The sequence below is a fragment of the Scyliorhinus torazame genome, chromosome 6 (assembly GCF_047496885.1).
Source record: "Scyliorhinus torazame isolate Kashiwa2021f chromosome 6, sScyTor2.1, whole genome shotgun sequence".
NCBI classification, from domain to species: Eukaryota; Metazoa; Chordata; class Chondrichthyes; order Carcharhiniformes; family Scyliorhinidae; genus Scyliorhinus; species Scyliorhinus torazame.
In genome coordinates this window covers 77708289-77730109 of record NC_092712.1, presented here as the reverse complement: position 1 = coordinate 77730109, position 21821 = coordinate 77708289, and the positions used below count along the sequence as shown (strand labels likewise).

The 21821-nt window shown below is 47.5% G+C and overlaps 1 protein-coding gene across 4 annotated transcripts in view; it reads right to left on the bottom strand.

The window, feature by feature from the left end:
• The window catches only part of arhgap12b (Rho GTPase activating protein 12b), a 422708-nt gene that overhangs the window by 68139 nt on the left and 332748 nt on the right, over window positions 1-21821 (bottom strand). For all 4 annotated transcript variants that reach the window (XM_072508348.1, XM_072508349.1, XM_072508352.1 and 1 more), the window contains 2 exons: window positions 20177-20279; window positions 14257-14373 (listed from right to left, as the gene is read on the bottom strand). In XM_072508348.1, coding sequence (XP_072364449.1) covers window positions 14257-14373; window positions 20177-20279 — 220 coding nt within the window. The remainder of the gene's footprint in view (window positions 1-14256; window positions 14374-20176; window positions 20280-21821) is intronic.

The following is a 21821-nucleotide window of genomic DNA, read 5'->3' as shown; positions in this document are numbered from 1 at the left end:
CCACCTGGACCCCCAAATAATGGAAATTGATATTGAAAAGGCAGAAAGGGAATGAACTAAACTGAGCTCTTCAACCGGGGAGGTGGGGAGGGGGGTTCACCAGAAGAGACTCATTCTTGCCTAAATTTAATTTATAACCAGAAAAGGGGCCAAATGTATTAAGTGTCTTCAGTATGCTATCTATGGAGGGAATTGGATCTGTACAAGTAGGTAATCTGCATAAAGTCATACCCGATGCTTCACCTCATCCCAACAAATACTCCTCCGTTTATCAGAGCCCTCAACGCTATAGAGAGGCTCTATTGCCAAGGCAAACAAAAGTGGGGAGAGGACAGCCCTTTCTGGTACTCCTTCCCAAGGGGAAGTAATATGAGTGTAGAATGTTCGTGCGAACGCTGGCAACAGGCGAATCCAGGAGGCAAATTTATGGCTGAAACCAAATTTCCCGAGAATCTCAAATCAACATTCCAATTCCACCCTATCAAATGCTTTCTCAGCGTCCAGAAATACTATAACCTCGGGCTCGAGTGCTGGCGAGGGAGAAGCAATAATGTTTAATAGGTGACGCATAGCGGCCGATAATTATACCTCGAAGGCAGACAGAACTCCAGGGCAAGATGGCATTACTGAGGAAGACAAGAGATGAAATCGCTGGGCCTCTGAACAGAAATTGTTTCCTCGTTGGTCACAGGTGAGGTCCCAGAGGATTGGAGGATGGCCAATATTTTCCCGTTGGTTAAGGGTAGCAAGGATAACATGGGTAATTGTCGGCCAGTGAGCTTGACGTCAGTGATAGTGAAATTGTTGGATAAGATTCTCAGAGATAGGAAGTTAATGGTCTTATTAGTGACAGACAGCATGATTTTGTATGACGGAGGTCATGTCACACTAATTTAATTGATTTTTTTGAAGAGGTGACAAAAATGATTGGCGAGGGAAGGGCTGTGGATGTTGTCTACATGGACTTTGGTAAAGCATTTGACAAGGTCCCTCATGGCAGGCTGGTGCAAAAGATTAGATCACATGGGGTCAGGGGTGAACTGGTTAGATGGATTCAGAACTGGCTTGGCCATAGGAGACAGAGGGTAGCAGTGGAAGGGTGATTTTCCAAATATAGGTCTGCAACCTGTGGTGATCCGCAGGGATCAGTATTGGCTCTGCTGTTTGTAATATATATGAATGGCTTGGAAGAAAACATAGCTGGTCTGATTAGCAAGTTTGCGGATGATACTAAGATTGCAGGAGTTGCGAATAATGATGAAGATTGTCAGAGCAGGATAAAGATAGACTGCAAAATTGGACGGAGAAATGGCAGATGGAATTTAACCCGGACAAATGCGAGGTGATGTATTTTGGTAGATCCAATTCAGGCGAGAGCTATAAAATAAATGGCAGAACCATCAAGACATTGACACAGAGATCTGGGCATGCAGGTCCACAGATCCTTAAAAGTGGCAGCTCAGGTAGAAATGGTGGTAAAGAAAACATATGGCATGCTTGCCTTCATCGGACGGAGCATCGAGTATAAAAGTTCGCAAATTATGTTAGTGATATAAAACATTGGTTAGGCCGCATTTGGAATACTGTGTCCAATTCTGGTCACCACTCTACCAGAAGGATGTGGAGGTTTTCGAGAGAGTACAGAAAAGGTTTACCAGGATGTTGGCTGGTATGGAGGGTATTAGCTATGAGGAGAGATTGAATAAACTGGGATTGTTCTCCCTAGAGAGATAGACGCTGAGGGGCGACCTGATAGAAGTTTATAAAATTATGAGGGGTATAGATAGGGTGAACAGTTGGAGGCTTTTTCCCAAGGTGGAAATTACAATTACAAGTGGGCACAAGTTCAAGGTGAGGGGGGATAGGTTCATTGGAGATGTGCTGGGGAAGTGTTTTTACACAGATGGTGGTGGTGGCCTGGAATACACTGCCAAGTGAGGTGGTTGAGGATGTACTTTAAGACTTATCTATATAGACACATGAACAGATGGGGTATAGAAGGATACAGACGGTTGGTCTAGATAGGACACGTAATCGGCGCAGGCTTGGAGGGCTGAAGGGCCTGTTCCTGTGCTGTACTGTTCTTTGTCTAGCCGGAGCACCAGGACCTTAGCCAGCAGCTTAACGTCTGTGTTTAAAAGTGAGATGGGTCAGCATGAACCACACTTGGCTGGGTCCCAGCTCCACTTAAGGAGCAAAGAAATAGAGGCTCGAGTGTGGGTGGGAGGCAATGAACCCCTAAGCATTAAACATAAAAACAGACATTAAACCCTGAGTGTCATTAAACATATCCAATAATAAGGGTAGGTGCTATTCCGATAATGTTTTGTAACTTGATTGGGAAGTCATCAGGGTCGGGGGCCCAATACATTTTAAAATCTCATCCGGGCGTAATGGGGAGTCTAAATCACAGCTCTTGGCCACTTCAACAGTTGGGATGTGCAGACCACTCAAAAAGTCAGCCATGATCGATTTATTTGCAGGGGTCTCAGACTTCTACAGGTTGCAGTAATAAGATCTAAACGCTGCGTTGACTTGGAGAGGGGCGGAAACAAGATTGCTGCTCTTATTGCATATCCTAGGCATCTCACGTGAGGCTGCTTGCGGTTTGAATTGATGAGCCAGAAGATGATTAGCCTTCTCCCCATGCTCACAAAATGTAACTGATGCACGGCCTTGCCAGCGGATACAAGCTCGAATTGGGCCTGTAATATTTTCCTGTTTGCCAGTAGCTCCGGAATTTGATCACGTGAGTATTGGTGGTCCAGCTCTAGGGTGGAGTCCACCATACTCTGCAGCTCCAACTTATTTATTTATTTATTTTTTGAAATTTTTTATTTAAAACAGATTTGTAACATTTACAGAGAAAAAAGGCCATATACAAAAGCCTTAACATATTGAAAACGAACAGTGGGGGAGAATAAACATATTAATAAAGCACTTCCCCAACCAGCTCTATTTACCCATGCCCCACGTGTTCAACTAACCTAATGTGGCTCTAACCCCCCCCCCACTTCCCCTCCCCCCCGGGGTGCTGCTGCTGTCGGTTTCCTATGCTATTCCCTGCAAGCGACTATCTCCCCCGGGATTTCTGATCCCCCCACCCCCCCTCTTAAGTCTTCTCTGCTCTCCCTCCTGGCTGCCCCCCCCCAACCCCCCACCCCCCCCCCCCCCCTTCCCCGAGGCCTGACCTGCCAGGTCCGCCCCGCGCTTGGCCCTAGCCCGCCCCTTCTCCTACTCTCGCTGGTGCCCCCCGATCTACGCTAACTACGCTGACCCCTGCCCTTAGAGCCGGGCTGTCTCCCGCCCGGATGTTCGTGCCCTCCCCCCACACACCAAAGACCCATTAACCTGATTGTATCTCCCCGTGCCCTTTCAAGTCCCTTACCCAGCCCCTAGCCCATCCCCCTATCAGAGGCCCCGGTCTCCCGCCAAAAGATACCAAGCGCGGGACCCCCTTTGCAGGCCCCCCCACCCCGTTGCAAGCTCCCAAACAGACCCTAAGCAGTGCGCCCTCCAGTCCCCGTTCTCTGTCCAGGCTGAATACAATCTTAAATAAAACATTACAGTCCAGGATAATTTAACGGACTGCCGCCACACAACAGCTCTGTGAGCCCAGAGTCCTTTAGTTCAAGTCCAGCTTCTTCTTTTAATAAAAGTCCATTCCTAGTCAAAACAAGTTGGGTTAACATACCGCCGCCACTGTAGAGCACTGAAAAACAAACCAAATGTCCGTTAGTTCAAGTCCAGCTTCCTCTCTTTAATAAAGGTCCAAACCTGTTCTGGTGTCTCGAAGTAGTAACGAAGTTCCTCAAACGTCACCCAAAGCTTCGCAGGATACAGCATTCCAAATCTCACCTGCTTTTTGAAGAGGGCTGCCTTTACCTTGATGAATCCTGCACGCCTCTTGGCCAGTTCCACTCCCAAGTCCTGGTAGGTGCGCACCTCGCAGTTCTCCCATCTGCTGCTCCTCACCGCCTTGGCCCATCGCTGCACCCGATCCCTGTCGGCAAGCCGGTGAAAGCAAACCACCAAGGGCCTCGGTCGGTCCCTCCTTCCTGGGCTTCCTTGCGGGGGCTCTATCCAACTCCAGGGGTCGAGGGAAGGCTTCCGGTCCCATCAGCGCCTTGAGCATACCCATCATGTATACGCCCGCATCCGATCCCTCACAGTCCTCGGGGTGGCCCACGATCCTCAGGTTCTGCCTCCTGGCTCTGTTCCCCAGCTCTTCAAGCTGCTCCTGTATCCTCCTCTGGCGGGCGTTCAGCTCCTCTACCTCGTGCTCCAGCTCCGTTACTGTGTCTGCCTGGGTGGAGAGCTTCACCTCGGCCTCCCTGAGCGCCTTCTCTTGGACCGCCTGTGCCTCGACCATTCGATCCATCACTGCCCTCATCGGGTCCAACGTGTCCCTCTTCAAGTTGGTGAAGTAGCTCCGGAAAAACTCCATCTGCTGCTCCCTTGGCCAGTGAGCCTCCGCTCCCTGTTCCCTGCTGGCCGCCATGCTTCGCCGCCCGGTCAGAGGTCCTCGCTGCTCCTGCTTCGAACTTCGCCGCTCCACTTGACCACTTCTGGTCCGACTGTCCATACCCCTTGAGGAAAACCTCTTCTTTTCGCCTCCTCCACCGATTCAGGCCGCCAGGTCCCGAAGAAATCCTGCAAAACAGGTCCGTTTGCCCATCGCGGGCGGGAGCGATCCGACCTGCGACCTGCTTCCTCGAGGGCGCCACCGGAAGTCCCCTGCTGCTCCAACTTTGCCGTCTTCAGCATATACGCCCTATAGGAAATAATTTCACCCCTAATGACGACCTTAAGAGCCTCCCAAAGCATGGAGGGAGAGATTGAGTCTGACTTGATTAGCTTAATATAATCTGCAAAGGAGGTAGACAAACGCTCATAAAATTTATTGTCTGACAGCAGAGTAGTGTCTAGTCTAGTTGGGCAGGGCCAGGCTCTTAACCATAGATCAACAAATTTGAGGCGTGGCTGGAGATAACAATCGCTGAGGATTCAGCCGCAACCGCCGAACGGAGGAGAGCCCTATCAAAAATAAAAAAGGCAGTGCGGAAATACGCATGATGGACATGTGAAAAAAATAGAAAAATCCTTATCGTTCAGGTGCAAAAAGCATCAGGGATCCATCCGCCCTTCTGTGCCATAAAAGAGGACAAAGCCCTGGCCATCCCAGATGGGAAAAGAGGTTCAGATTTGGAATAATCTTGATTTAACGGTCCAAAATGCAGTTCAAGTCACCTCCTAAAATCAGCTGGTGTGAGCCAAGGTTGGGGAGAGTTTAAAAGAGAATTGATAAAATTATCATGCCAGTTAGGGGCATAAATGTTAACCATGACTATTGCAGTGTTCACCAGGGAACCACAAACAATAATATAACGACCATTGGGGTCGGCTATAATCTGAGAAGAGCAGAATTGAACTCTCTTATTAATTAAAATTGCCCTGCCCCTGCCATTATTTTATTTTATTTAATTTTTATAATGAAGGGCCAATTTAGCGTGGCCAATCCATCTACCTTGCACATCTTTGGGTTGTGGGGGTGAGACCCACGCAGACACAGGTAGAATGTGCAAACTCCACACAGACTGTGACCCGGGGCCGGGGTCGAACCTGGGTCCTCGGCAGCAGTGACAACCAGTGTGCCGCCCTGTCCTGCTATTAAAGCTGCAGTGAACAGCCTGCCTGACCCAACCCTTTTGTAACCTGGTATGGTCCTTGCCACGTAAGTGGATTTCCTGCAAGAAGACAACATCGGAGTTTAGGCTCATAAGATGGGCAAATGCATTCGACCGTTTTACTGGACCATTGAGACCCCAAACATTCCAAGTAACCAAATGAATTGCAGGTCTCACATCATTCCTTAGTCCAGAGACAGTCGGATTTGTCAGACAAAGAGAAATACCAAACAAGAGAAATACCAAACACTGAAAGGTAAAGTAAATAAATCCACCCAAGATGGCCAAACCAAGTAAGGTGGTTTCGCACAGTGGGTTAAATAGCTGGCTTGTAATGCAGAACAAGGCAGCAGCACGGGTTCAATTCCCGTACTGGCCTCCCCGAACAGACGCCTAGGTGGTAGGTCACCTAGTCGCCATCGAATGTGGCGACTAGGTGCTTTTCACAGTAACTTCATTGACGCCTACTTATGACAATAAGCAATTATTAGGGGCTGGTTTAGCACAGTGGGCTAAATAGCTGGCTTGTAATGCAGAACAAGGCCAGTAGTGCGGTTTCAATTCCTGTACCGGCCTCCCCAAACAGGCGCTGGAATGTGGTGACTAGAGGCTTTTCACAGTAACTTCATTGAAGCCTACTTGTGACAATAAGCGATTATTATTATGACTCGACCAAGGGGAACCCACAGACACCGTCTGCAAACTAACAGTAACCCCCCCCAAGCTCTGGCACGCACCTCAACGATGGCATCTTGAAACAGTAAAAATACCCTACCCCAAAACCTACAGTTGACAAAACATAACTAACTATATACTCTATGCTCATTCTGACAGACTATTGTGAAGAGCTGCAGAAAGCCATCTATCTCCACTTCCATTAACTAACCCCTTTGTTAACTGGAAAGTAAAACCGCATCTAGTTTACAACGCCACATTAATGTTCAATTATCACACCCAACAACAATGATTAAAAGAGGAAGAGAACAATAAACTGATCACAAAAAGACTGAATAGCAGAAAACCCTCAAAACCAAACCTGTTGTGAGCACACCCAAACCCCGAAAATGAAAACACATAAAATATGAAGTGCCCGTCCACAGGGCCATAAAATAGATTAACCAGTGCCCAATTTGAGCTTTTGAACAAAGGAGTCTGCATCTTCCGACATGAAAGTGGTCCTTTCCCGAACAGTAACCCAGTCAGGCCATTCCAAATCTTACTTCATTTCTATACAAGGTGGCTTTCATTTTGTTGAAGGCAGCTCTTTGTTTTACTAGGTCCGCACACACTCAGACCTTGGTACAGCCTGATGGAATAGCACTCCCATTTGATATCTTGATGCTCTCTGGCCCAGTGAAGGACCTGTTCCTTTTCCTTTTTTTTTAATAAATATATTTTATTAAAGTTTTTCAATCAAACAAAAATTTCCCATTTTACAACTTTGTAATAATATATACATTGATCGTTTTTAAAAAATAAATAATATACTAACGGCAACTGCCAACAACAAAATAAGAAACAACAGAAATAGTAACTAAAATAGTAACTTCGTAACATCTAATATAAATAACTAATATATAAACACACACATAAAACCCCTGAGGACCCAAATGAGCCCTCTGCCCGCCCCCCACCCCCCCTCCCCCTGGGTTGCTGCTGCTACCTTTCCTATTTTCCCTTATCGCTTATCGCTCTGCGATAGTCGAGGAACGGTTGCCACCGCCTGGTGAACCCTTGAGCCAAACCTCTTAGTGCGTACTTTATCCGCTCCAATTTTATGAACCCTGCCATGTCATTGATCCAGGCCTCCACACCCGGGGGCTTAGTTTCTTTCCACATAAGTAGAATACTTCGCCGGGCTACTAGGGACGCAAAGGCCAAAACATCGGCCTCTCTCGCCTCCTGCACTCCCGGCTCGTCTGCAACGCCAAATATAGCCAACCCCCAGCCTGGTTCGACCCGGACCCCCACCACCTTTGAAATCACTTTTGCCACACCCACCCAGAACCCATGCAATACCGGACATGACCAAAACATGTGGGTGTGGTTCGCCGGGCTTCCCGCGCATCTCCCGCACATATCCTCCACTCCAAAAAATCTACTCAGCCTTGCTCCAGTCATATGCGCCCTGTGTAGAACCTTGAATTGTATCAGGCTGAGCCTGGCACACGAGGACGAAGAGTTTACCCTACTTAGGGCATCTGCCCACAGCCCCTCCTCAATCTCTTCCCCCAGCTCCTCCTCCCATTTTCCCTTCAGCTCCTCTACCATCGTCTCCCCCTCGTCTCTCATTTCCCGATATATATATCTGACACCCTACCATCACCCACCCATGCCCCCGAAATCACTCTGTCTTGGATCTCTTGCGCTGGGAGCTGCAGAAATTCCCTCACCTGTTGCCTCACAAATGCCCTCACTTGCATGTAGCGAAATGCATTCCCAGGTGGCAACCCATATTTTTCTGTCAGTGCTCCCAGACTCGCGAACGTCCTGTCTAAGAACATGTCCTTCAATTTCGCAATTCCTGCTCGCTGCCAAGATTTAAATCCCCCATCTATCCTTCCCGGGACGAACCTATGGTTGTTCCTTATCGGGGACCACACTGAGGCACCCGTCACTCCCTAATGTCGTCTCCACTGCCCCCAAATTTTCAGAGTTGCCACCACCACTGGGTTTGTGGTGTATTTTTTCGGGGAGAACGGTAACGGCGCCATCGCCAGCGCTTTTAGACTAGTTCCCCTACAGGACGCCATCTCCAGTCTTTTCCACGCCGCTCCTTCCCCTTCCCTCATCCACTTACATATCATTGACACGTTGGCGGCCCAATAATAATCACTTAGACTCAGCAGTGCCAGTCCCCCTCTGTCCCTACTGCGCTGCAGGAACCCCCTCTTTACTCTTGGGGTCTTTCCAGCCCACACAAAGCTCATAATACTCTTGTCCACCTTCTTAAAAAAGGCCTTTGTAATCAGTACAGGGAGGCACTGGAACACAAAAAGAAACCTCGGAAGGACCACCATTTTAACCGCCTGCACCCTGCCCGCCAATGACAGGGGCGCCATGTCCCACCTCCTAAAGTCCTCTTCCATCTGCTCTACCAGTCGTGCCAAGTTAAGCTTATGCAAGGTTCCCCAGTTCCTGGCCACCTGGATCCCTAAATACCGGAACTCCCTTGTTACCCTCCTCAACGGTAAATCGTCTATTCCCCTGCCCTGTTCCCCGGGGTGCATCACAAACAGTTCACTCTTCCCCATATTCAATTTATATCCTGAAAATTCTCCAAACCCCTGAGTGTCTGCATTATCTCAGGGATTCCCTCCACTGGGTCCGCGACATACAACAACAAATCATCCGCGTATAATGACACCCGATGCTCTTCTCCTCCTCTAAGTACCCCCCTCCACTTCCTAGAGCCCCTCAGCGCTATGGCCAGTGGCTCAATTGCCAACGCAAACAGTAACGGGGACAGGGGACATCCCTGTCTTGTACCCCTATATAGTCGGAGGTGGTCAGATCGTTGCCTATTTGGAATCACACTTGCCACCGTGGCCCTGTACAGGAGCTGAACCCATCTAATGAACCCCTCTCCAAATCCAAATCTCCTCAGTACTTCCCACAGGTAGTCCCACTCCACTCTATCAAATGCTTTCTCTGCATCCATCGCCACCACGATCACCGCCTCCCCCTCCGGTGGGGGCATCATCATCACCCCCAGCAGCCTCCGTATATTAGCATTCAATTGCCTCCCTTTATCAAACCCCGTTTGATCATCATGCACCACCCCAGGGACACAGTCCTCTATCCTCGTCGCCATCACCTTGGCCAAAAACGTGGCATCGACGTTCAAGAGGGAAATAGGCCTGTATGACCCGCACTGCAGCGGGTCTTTGTCTCTTTTCAGGATCAGCGATATCGTCGCCTCCGACATCGTCGGGGGTAGTATCCCCCTTTCCCTAGCCTCATTAAAGGTTCTCGTCAGAAGTGGGGCCAGCAGGTCCACGTATTTCCTATAGAACTCCACCGGGAACCCATCCGGTCCCGGGGCCTTCCCTGCCTGCATGTTCCCAATTCCTTTTACCACCATTTCCACCTAAATCTGCGCTCCCAGTCCTGTCATCTCCTGTTCCTCAACCTTCGGGAACTCCAGCTGGTCTAGGAAACGCATCATTCCCTCTTTCCCTTCCGGGGGTTGAGCCTTATATAGCCTCTCGTAAAATACCTTAAACACCCCGTTCACCCTCTCCGCTCCCAGTTCCATCTTTCCCTCCTCGTCTCTAGCCCCTCCGATCTCTCTCGCCGCCCCCCTCTTCCTACGTTGTTGGGCCAGCAGCCGGCTCGCCTTCTCTCCATATTCATACTGCACTCTCTGTGCCTTCCTCCATTGTGCCTCCGCCTTACCCGTGGTCAACAAGTCAAAGTCCGTGTGCAATCTCAGTCTTTCCCTGTATAGCCCTTCATCTGGAGCCTCCGCATATTGCCTATCCACCCTCAAAATCTCCCTCAACAATCTCTCCCTTTCTTTACCCTCTTGTTTCCCCTTATGGGCCCTTATGGAGATCAGCTCCCCTCTAACCACCGCCTTCAGCACCTCCCAGACCACTCCCACCTGGACCTCTCCGTCATCATTAATCTCTAGGTACCTTTCAATACATCCCCTCACCCTTACACATACCCCCTCGTCCGCCAACAGTCCCATATCTAATCTCCAGAGTGGGCGCTGTTCCTTTTCCTCTCCTACTTCCAGATCTACCCAATGTGGGGCATGATCTGAAATGGCTATAGCCAAATACTCCGTTCCTGCCACCTTCGGGATCAGCGCCCTTCCCAGGACAAAGAAGTCTATCCGGGAGTACACTTTGTGGACATGGGAGAAGAAGGAAAACTCTTTACGCCTTGGCCTAGTAAATCTCCAGGGATCCACTCCTCCCATCTGCTCCATAAAGCCCTTAAGCACCTTGGCCACTGCTGGCCTCCTCCCGGTCCTAGATCTGGACCGGTCCAGCCCTGGGTCCAGCACCGTGTTGAAGTCCCCCCCCATTACCAACTTTCCCATCTCCAGGTCCGGGATGCGCCCCAACATACGCTACATAAAGTTCACGTCATCCCAGTTCGGGGCACATACATTCACCAGCACCACCGCCTCACCTTGCAATCTGCCACTCACCATCACGTATCTACCCCCACTGTCCGCCATTATGGTCTTCGCCTCAAACAATACCCGTTTCCCCACCAGTATTGCCACCCCTCTATTTTTCACATCCAAGCCCGAGTGGAATACCTGTCCCACCCATCCTTTTCTTAATCTGACCTGATCCGTCAGTTTCAGGTGCGTCTCCTGAAGCATGAGCACGTCTGCCTTTAGCTTCTTTAGGTGCGCAAGTACCCTTGCCCTCTTAATTGGCCCATTCAACCCTCTCACGTTCCACGTGATCAACCGGGTTGGGGGGCTCTTTGCCCCTCCCCCCCTCGTCGACTAGCCATCCCCTTTTTTAGACCAGCTCCTCACCCGGTTCCCACGCACCCGCTTATCCCCCCGACGGCGCCCTCCCATCCCATCCCGTAACAGCTCCCCCTTCACCTTAGCAGCAGCAACCCTGTTCCCCCCCCCCCCCCGCTAGATCCCTCTCTAGCTTAGTTGCTCCCCCCATATTGCTTCCGGAAGTCAGCAAACTCTGGCTGACCTCGGCTTCCCCTGTTTATCCTTAGCCTCCCATTATGTGAGGCCCCCTCCTTCCTGCGCCCCCTTTTACCGCCACAATTTCCATAGCGCGGGAACAAAGCCTCTCGGCCCCGCCCCTGATGGCGCAGCTCCCTCTCTCCTTCCCCCTCCCCTTCCCCACCGGCGCCCACATTTCTTCGTGTCCCCCCCCCCCTTCGAGGGGAAAGAACATTTTCCCCCATCTGATTCACAGTCCCTTACCACCACCTCACTACTTCATTTCAAACACTCTTTCTCCAATCTAGTCCAACTTCTCCTCTTCAATAAATGTCCACGCCTCTTCTGCCGTCTCGAAGTAGTGGTGTTTACCCTGGTATGTAACCCACAGTCTTGCCGGCTGCAACATTCCGAACTTCACTTTCCTCTTGTGGAGCACCGCCTTGGCCCGATTGAAACTCGCCCTCCTTCTCGCCACCTCCGCACTCCAATCCTGATACACGCGGATCACCGCGTTCTCCCACCTGCTGCTCCGTGTCTTTTTCGCCCATCTCAGGACCATCTCCCTGTCCTTGTAGCGGTGGAACCTCACCACTATTGCTCGAGGTATTTCTCCTGCCTTTGGTCTTCTCACGAGGACTCGATACGCTCCCTCCACTTCCAGGGGGCCCGTCGGGGCCTCAGCTCCCATTAGGGTATGAAGCATCGTGCTCACATACGCCCCTACGTTGGCTCCCTCTGCCCCTTCGGTAAGACCCAAGATTCTTAAGTTCTTCCTCCTCGAGCTATTTTCCAGTCTCTCCATACACCTCTTATGCAGTGCCTCGTGCGTCTCCGTCTTCACCACCAAGCCCTGTATCTCGTCCTCGTTTTCAGCAGCTTTTGCCTTCACTCCACGGAGCTCCATCTCTTGGGTCTTCTGCGCCTCCTTTAACCCCTCAATCGCCTGCAGCATCGGCGCCAGCACCTCTTTCTTGAGCTCCTCCACACATCGCCGGAGGAACTCCTGCTGTTCCAGGCCCCATACCAACTGGCCTCCCTCCACCGCCATCTTGCTTCTCACTTCCCTTCTTTGCCGCTGCTCCAGAGGATCCTCCGCAATCTGGCCACTATTATCTCTTCTGTCCATTCACATCCGGGGGGGACTCCCTTCTATGTCGCCTCACAGTGGGTTTAGCCTTCGAAAATTGCCGTTGGGGCTCCCGACAAGAGCCCAAAAGTCCGTTAAAACGGGAGGTGCCGAAACGTGCGACTTAGCTGGCCATCGCCGCACCCGAAATTCCCTGTTCCTTTTCCTTGAAGCTATGAAATCGTATGATACCCCCACGAGGCAAATCTCCAGATTGAAGCAACCTCACCTACCATCTTGCAAAATATGCCTGAAAAATATTCAGATGGGGTGCTGCCCTCCATCCTCTTCGACAATCCCACAATACAAATATTGTTCTGCATCCTGGATCTATTTTCCAGGTCACTCAGTATGGCCTTCAATGACTTATTATATTCGACCACCGAAGTAAGATCGGCTTCTAGACTGGTGATCCGATCACTGTGGTCTGTTAATGCCACCTCCATGAGCCTGAACGGTCTAATTCATGCTTTCTAAGGCCAACAAAATGGGGCCCCAAGTCCTCTTCAATCGATTTTTTCAGATCTATCGCAAAACTGTGACACCGTTTCTCTTGTTTGCTTGTCAAAATGCTAAAGAGATCCTCGGCCATTAGTTGAGTGGTCGGAAAAGGAAAACCTACCCCAGCCATCGTATTTTTGAGGTTTCAGAATCTGTTGACAGATTAGGGTCTGAATCCTTCTTAGTTTTGTCTCTCCTGGGCATCTCCAGAAGGTAGAAACTATATTTCACTAAATTATGGGGTTTTAGAAAAGTAAGTGGTTTGTGGCGCCAGAAGAGGGCAAAAAAAAAATCAGCTTTCCATTGGGAGCCACCTCGTGAGCGTCCTCCCCTTACATGGTACCACAGAAAATCCGAGACAAATTCTTCTGACTGCTGGAAGGAAATCGAACCAGAGGGCACAGATTAAAGGTAATTGACAAAAGAAGCCAATGAGGAAAAACATTTTTATATAACTAGTGATTACGATTTGGAATGTGCAACTGGACTGTGTGGTGGAGGCAGGTTCAATTGAGACACCCGAAAGGGAATTGGATCATTATCTGAAAAAGAAAGAATGTGCAGGGCTACCGGGTAAAGGTGGCTGAGTGGCATTGGGCAAGTTGTTCTTACAGAGCCAAAACAGACACGACAGGCCTTCGGTGTTGTAACCACTCTGATTCTACAATCCAATGTTCAGATTGACCAACAATACTGCGTTTAATACAGTGAAATTAAAAGATTAAATACGTCATGCAGCCTGCAGTTTTTCAACAAGAAATACTAATTAACTGAATAAAATGCTTTTTCTTCAATTTCAAATTGTGGATGTCTGCTTAAAAAATTTGCGTTTCAAAAGTTTCACGTTTAAACATATTTAGTTCAGTAGAAAACGACACTGCCACTAACAGGAAGGACATGAATTACTCTGTTCACTCTGGTGAATTCCCTTGATCTTATACAGGGGGTCAGAGGAAGAGAATTGCAGGGAAACATTATGCACTTCTTTGTGGTTTGTTAAATAGCAGCTTTGGCAGAGACCTGTTAAAAGAGTTGCTGTCTGCTTAGATATATATGGAAGATTATGACCTTGCGAGAACTTTATTGAGAGAAGGGGGAGAACAGATTATTTGCATGTATGCATTAGAGACAACAATACAAATATTAACTTTTAAAACAAACGTAAATTAATTTATCACTCAAACATTTGCAACAAAACAACTGGGCTTCTTTCACTCATACTCAGAAATTCAATGTACTGGTACTATGCTTTCAAGAAAGCTATGGTACATAATTTTTCTTACCTTTTATATAGCCTTTGTCTCGGACTGCTTGGAGCGTTGGTCTTCTGGTCAAGAACTTCTTCAATTTTGTTTTTGTCTTTTTTTGATCTGCATTATCTATACTACTAGATTTTATTGCTGTAACGAACAGAAACAAAAAAAAATTAAATTACAAAGTCAGTAAAACTACAAAATGATTAAATCCCATTGAGAAATGACTGTAAAATTGAATTTGTTTTCATAAGAGAATGATAAAATATGGGATGACTGGTAATTGTGTCAGTCATGGCTCAGTTGGTAATATTTTCACCTGAGTCAGAGGGTTAGGCTGACTCACCAATGTAGGCTGAGTAAATGCTCACTATCAGAGGTGCCATCTTTCAGATGGGACCTTAAGTTGAGGCTCTACCTGCTCTCTTAGGTGGATTTAAAAGATCCTGTGGAACTATTCGAAAGAAGAAAGTTTACATAATCAAATACATTATTTGGTCATTATTGCATTGCCATTAGGGGCAGCACGGTGGTGCAGTGGTTAGCACTGCTGCCTCATGGCACCGAGGTCCCAGGTTCGATCCCACCTCTGGGTCACTGTCCGTATGGATATTCTCTTCATGTTTGCGTGGGTTTCACCCCCACCATCCAAAGATGTGCTGGGTAGATGGATTGATTGGCCACGCTAAATTGGCCCTTAATTGGAAAAAATTAATTGGGCACTCTAAAAAAAAATTTTTAAATTATTATATTGCCGTTTGTGGGACCTTTCTGTGCACAAGTTGGCTGCCGTTTATTAAAAGTGCTTTGAATGTTCTAAAGTCATGAAAAGTGACACAGAAATGCAAGTCTATATTTTTGTTAATGGTAGTGTATATTTTTGTCTTTAACACAGAGGGAAATAATGTAATAGATTTTCCAAGTGCTTCTAATTCATCAGGCACTAACAGCCAACAAGTGGTAGTGTTTTCAACTGAGCTACTTTCAAAAAAAAATTCTTTGATGCAATGTGGGCATCGCTGGCCACGCCCAGCATTTATTGCCCATCCCTTGTTGCTTTCGAAAAGGTGATGGTAAGCTGCCTTCTTGAACTGTTTCAGTCCTGAGATGCAGAAACATTCACAGTGCTGTTCATAGAATCATAGAATTTACAGTGCAGAAGGAGGCCATTTGGCCCATCGAGTCTGCACCGTCCCTTGGAAAGAACACCCTACCTATGCTCACACATCCACCTTATCCCCACACTTCCAACCAATCCCCGTAACCCAGTAGCCCACCTAACCTTTTTGGACACAAAGGGCAATTTAGCATAGCCAATCCACCTAACCTGCACATCTTTGGACTGTGGGCGGAAATCGGAGCACCCGGAGGAAACCCACGCAAACACGGGGAGAATGTGCAGACTCCGCATAGACAGTGACCCAAGCCGGGAATCAAACCTTGGACCCTGGAGCTGTGAAGCAACTGTGCTAACCACTGTGGTATCGTGCTGCCCCATGTTGTGGAGGGAGTTCCAGGATTTTGACCCAGCGAGTGAAGGAACCTGTAAGTTCCCTTCCCAGTCACTCACCATCTTGACTTGCAAGGGAATTTACAGGTGGTGGAGTTCCCATGTGTCTGCTGCCCTTGATCTTCTAAATAGTGGTGGCGTGGGTTTGGAAGGTGCTGTCCATGGAGCTTTGGGGAGGTTAGAATCATCATAGAATAATAGAATTTACAGTGCGGAAGTAGGTCATTCCGCCCATCGAGTCTGCACCAGCTCTTGGAAAGAGCACCCCACTTAAGCCCACGCCTCCACCCCATCCCCGTAACCCAACCTAACCTTTTTAGACTTTAACTTATCATGGCCAATCCACCTAACCTGCACATCTTTGGACTGTGGGAGGAAACCGGAGCACCCGGAGGAAACCCACGCAGACACGGGGAGAATGTGCAGACTCCGCACAGACAGTGATCCAGCAGGGAATCGAACCTGGAACCCTGGAGCTGTGAAGCAACTGTGCTAACCACTGTGCTACCGTGCTGTAGATGGTACACTCGACTGCTACTGTTTGTTGGTGATGGAGGAAGTGAATGCTTGTGGAAGGGGTGCCAATTAAGCAGACTGCTTTGTCCTGGATATTGTCGAGCTTTTGAGTATTGTTGGACAAGTGGAGAGTATTCCATCACATTCCAGACTTGTGCCTTTCAGATGTTGGATAGGCTTTGGGGAGTCAGGAGGTGAGTTACGTTCGACGGGATTCCAAGCCTCCGACCTGTTCTTGGAGCCACAGTATTTATTTGGCTTGTCCAGTTGAGTTTCTGGTCCATGGTAACCCCCAGGATGTTGACAGTGGGGGACTCAAGCCATTAAATGTCAATGGGAAATGGTTAGATTCTCTCATGTTGGAGATGGTCATTTCCTGGCACTTGTGTAGCGCGAATGAGCCCGATTCCCATTGACTCTAATTTTGCAGGGGCTCCTTGATGTTACACTCAGTCAGATGCTTGATGTCAAGGGTAGTCACTGTCACCTTACCTCTGGAATTCAGCTATTTCGTTCATATTTTAACCAAGGCTGTAATAAGGTCAGGAGCTGAGTGGCCCTGGCTGAACTCACGCTGAGTGGTCGTCAGCAGGTTATTGCTGAGTAAGTGTCACTTGACAGCACTGTCAATGACATATTCCATCACTTTGCTGATGATTGAGAGTAGGCTGATGGGGCAGTAATTGGCTGGGTTGGATTTGTCCTGCTTCATAGAATCATAGAATTTACAATGCAGAAAAAGGCCATTCGGCCCATCGAGTCTGCACCAGTCCTTGGAAAGAGCACCCTACTTAAGCCCACGCCCTCCACCATATCCCCATAACCCCACTGAAGAGATCTACCATGCGGATCTAGTGAAGTCTTGCGACACTAAACTCAGTAGAAGTTTGAGTTAAGCTTCTCGGGTGCAAACAAGAATCTTTATTGCCTCTACTTGATTACAATTGAGAGAAACTTAAATCTATTCTCAATAAAGTCCGGCTAGCAAAAGGACTTAAAGAGAAGTAACTTATACACAGTTTAACTTTCAAAATAATACAGAAATGGTTTCTTGCTTACGGTAAAACAGCTTGCATTTACTTCAAGAGTTAGAGTGGAAAAGTGAAAATATGAAAAATAAAGATAGCGAGTAGTTAGATCAAAGTATAGGATGGTCCTGGATAAATATGGCCGTACGGACCCTCATATTTAAGGAGAATCTTATCAGTCTTTAGTCATGTGTCTACACCTCTATGTCGTCCTAATTGGTTTGGGTGAGAATCAAATACATTTGATTCGATGGTTAGCTGTCAATCCTTAATGTGCAACATAAGTTCTGAATGTTTTGTGTTTGCATATTTGTGTATGTTATGGAATGCGATTCTGTGCTATTATCAAGACTAGTTTCTACTGGTTTTCTGCTGACTTTGCTTTATCCACATTATGAACAATGGTGCCTTCATGTTGCTATGGTGCTGACTTCGACCGTGATCTAGATTACTGGTACAGCTCATTTCTTAATGTCAAACTGACTTTGAAAATATGTTTATTAGAACAATAGCTTTTTCATCTTGCTTAGTGAAAATGTTGTTTTTATCTCCAATTAGTTTATGCATGTATCAGGTTTTTTGTATCTCTGTTGAAGCTATGTGTTTTGTCATGACCTGAGGTTATGAGTGCTGAAATCCTCATTTTAAAATGGGTATTAAAACTGGATCTTAATATTTACATTAAAATATCCTTTTTACCTATCAGATCTATCAAGAAATAGTTGATTCTATCACCCACTTAACATTTTGGACACTAAGGGGTAATTTTGCATGGCTAATCCACATATCCTGCACATCTTTGGACTTTGGGAGGAAACCGGAGCACCCGGAGGAAACCCACGCAGGCATGGGGAGAATGTGCAGACTCCACACTGACAGTGACCCAAGCCGGGAATCGAACCTTGGACCCTGGAGCTGTGAAGCAACAGTGCTAACCGCTGTGCTATCGTGCCACCCATGAGTGCAAGGTGAAAAGCTTTGACGACAAAAACATTTTTTCCAGCAAGAATCAAAGAGTATGGGGAGCAGGTCAGAAAGTAGAGCAGGAGGCCAAGATCAATCATGATTCTACTAAATGGCGGAGCAGGCTCAATGGGCTGTATGATCTACACCCCATCTCGTGTTCTTGTGATGTCCAATAGCTATCCTGTAACTTGGCAGCCTGGTTGTGGAATAGAGAACTATCATAGAATGGGGCAGCACGGTAGCACAGTGGTTAGCATTGTTGCTTCACAGCTCCAGGGTCCCAAGTTCGATCCCGGCTTGGGTTACTGTCTGTGCGGAGTCTGCACGTTTTCCTCGTGTTCGGGTGGGTTTCCTCTGGGTGTTCCGGTTTTCTCCCACAGTCCAAAGATGTGCACGTTAGGTGGATTGGCTATGCTAAATTGCCCTTCATGTCCAAAAAGGTTAGGTGGGGTTACTGGGATAGGTTGGAAGTGTGGCGATAAGGTGGAGGTGTGGGCTTCGGTAGGGTGCTCTTTCCAAGGGCCGGTGCAGATTCAATGGGCCGAATGGTCTCCGTCTGCACTGTAAATTCTATGAATGAGTCATAACCACTGCTGATATAGGCCTGCACAATGCATCAACTGCACACTGACGATTCATTTTTAATTAATGAAGGCATCATGTTGCTGATAGGGAGCACAAGCCAAAGTGTGAGTAAATGGCTTGCACCAGAGGAGCTCCTGCCATGAGATTGGGAAACCCAGTACTCTTTCATCCTGCTTTTCTCTGGGAATAGAATGAAAAATTGCCTTTCACGATCTCAGGATGCTGTTAATCCCAACTAAAAAGTGTAGATATTGTTTTTGACCTCTCTGATATATTGGTATACTTTGAACTGTTAGATGTTGGTGATGTCGTCAAAGAGTTCATAGCATGAACCTAAGGTTTCCCGTGACCTTGAAAGCCTCAGTTTTGAGGGTGGATTTGTGGCTGACAGCCTCCTTGGTTTAATAAAGGGTTCTTCTGCTCTGATGTTCACCAGTGCCAGCGTCCACAAAACATACTCTGCTTTCCCGAGTAATTATGGATTTAATGTTACTTGCGGGGAGGAAAAAAAATAAGGCTTTAATTATGTACCGGGAAATATTTTTAATTTACTTTCATCTATAGTGCTGGATGTTTGATAATGAATAACATACAAATTGACCAAAAATAGCAATTGCATCAACCTCAAGATTGAATTAGTGCCAACAATGCATCAAGAAACATTTGCTATTATCCTCAGAAGAACAATGCGTTTTTACACATAGGTAGTTGTTATTTTGGACATTTATTTCTTCCAATCAGAAAAACATTGTTCTGACTGCTGATACCCTAATGAATGAATAGGGGGAAAAATATCTGCCAGGAGTACATGACATCCATCTTCTGTTCAGAATGTTATATATAACAGAGCACCTATCTAAAAACCGGCACAAGTGAAATCACCATGGTATGGTCAAGAAGGAGCAAAGATAGCAAACGTTGATCCTTAATAAGGTTTTCCTGTATTGTCATTGAAGAATTTATATCACAGCAGGCCATTGCACCTTTACCAACAGAAAATTGGCAAGTTCTCTTACCTGAAATAATGCGCTTTACATACAGGACATGCTAAGCACTAATCTACATAACTCATTCCCAAATGAATAATGCAGTTTAAATGGAGCAATGATGTATGGGTATTAAGCTGTTTGCACTTGTATATAAAATACTTTTGTCTGCTAGTCACCGGTCTTAAAATTCTAAAGAGCAAGTTCAACACCAATTATCTTTTTTAAGCTGTTGCAAAAGTTGTGCTTGCAGGGAAGTTAAGTGAGAATCAATCACATCTTTATCTCGTAGACCAAAACAATAACATACACATATATTTAGGCTAACTTTGTGAAATTATTCTGATTTTATGACTTACGGCGTGATTTCTTTAAGTCTTTATTAGTTTTATCCTTATCATGCTTTTCAATTCCAGGGGACTCTGGAGTATCATCTTCAGCAGCTTCATCAGACTCCACTGTCTGTAATGAAAATAGTTGTGAGATTAAAACCAGTTGTTTATTTTTCATTCTTTCTGGGGTTGGGGGTGGGGGGGGGGGGGGGGCAGCTTTCTAGGCCAGCATTTTTATTGTTCATCCCTAAGTGCGTTTGAGCTGGTGGTGCTGAGCCACCTTCTTGAACCATTGCAGCCCATGTGGTGTAGGTGTACCCACAGTGCTGTTAGTGAGGGAGCTCCAAGATTTTGACCCAACAACAGCAAAGGAATGTCAATATAGTTCCAAGTCTTAATGTTGTGTGACTTAGAGGGGTATTTGCAGGTGGTGGTGTTCCCATGAATCTGCTGCCCATGTCCTTCTAGCTGGTAGAGGTCACAGGTTTGGGAGGTGCTGTTGAAAGAGCCGTGGTGAGTAAATGTTGAAGGTGGTGGATGGAGTGCTAATCAAGCGGGCTGCTTTGTCCTGGATGGTGCTGAATCTCTATTGTTGAGTATTGTTGGTTGTTGCACTCATCCAGGCAAGTGGACAGCATTCCATCGCACTCCTGATTTGTGTCTTGTGGATTTTATGGATGATAGACAGGTTTTGGGGTGTCAAGAAGTGAGTTATTCTCTGCAGTAGCTTCTGACCAACTCTTTTATCCACAGTATTAATTTGGTTAGTCCAGTTGTGTTTCTGGTCAATGTTACCCCCAGGATGTTGATAGTGGGGGGATTCAGTGATGGCAATGCCACTGGATGTCAAAGGGAGATGGTTGGATTCTCTTTTGTTTGGTGGTCATTGCCTGTCATTTGTGTGACACAAATATAATGGTCTGGATTCTCAGGCTATGTCCTGACTCCAGCGTGGGAACAGTGGCCTTTTAAGACTGAAAATTCGGTGCAAAATGGCCACCGATCCTCCGTTTGTCTGGGGGCTAGCATGCAAGCAGTGTAGAGCACCTGGCTCAAGCTGCCGATACGGCCAGAGAATTGCCTGGTCCGTGGCTGCGCGTGGCGGTGGCCTGCAGTGGCTGCGCTGTGCAACATGGCGCCGGCTGCACGCGGACCCAGCCTGCCAAATACAGCCCCCCCAATTTGGCCAGCCCTCCCCCAACTGTGGCGGTGCTGGACTGAGTCCGCAGCCGCCACGCCGAGTTCCCGACACCTAATACTATGAGAGACCGACACTGTCGGGAACTTCGCTGATTGGGGGGGGGGGGGAGCATCGGGGGTAGGGCCTCAGGCAATGTCCTGAGGCCGTTGATACGGTCTTTTGAGGGGGGGGCGGAGCATCGCAAAAACGGCACCGCCCCGATTTCAACACTAACTTTGATTCTCCGGCTGATCGTCGAACACGATTTCAGCGTCGGCGACCGGAGAATCCTGCCCAACTTGTCACTTACCAGCCCAAGCCTGAATGATCTCCAGGTCTTGCTGCATATAGGCATGAACTGCTTCAGTATCAGAGGAGTCGCAAATAGTGCCGAACATTGTGCAATTATCAGCGAACATCCCCACTTCTGACCTTATGATGGAGGAAAGTTTATTGATGAAGCCAAGGACATTACCCGGATGAACTCCTGCA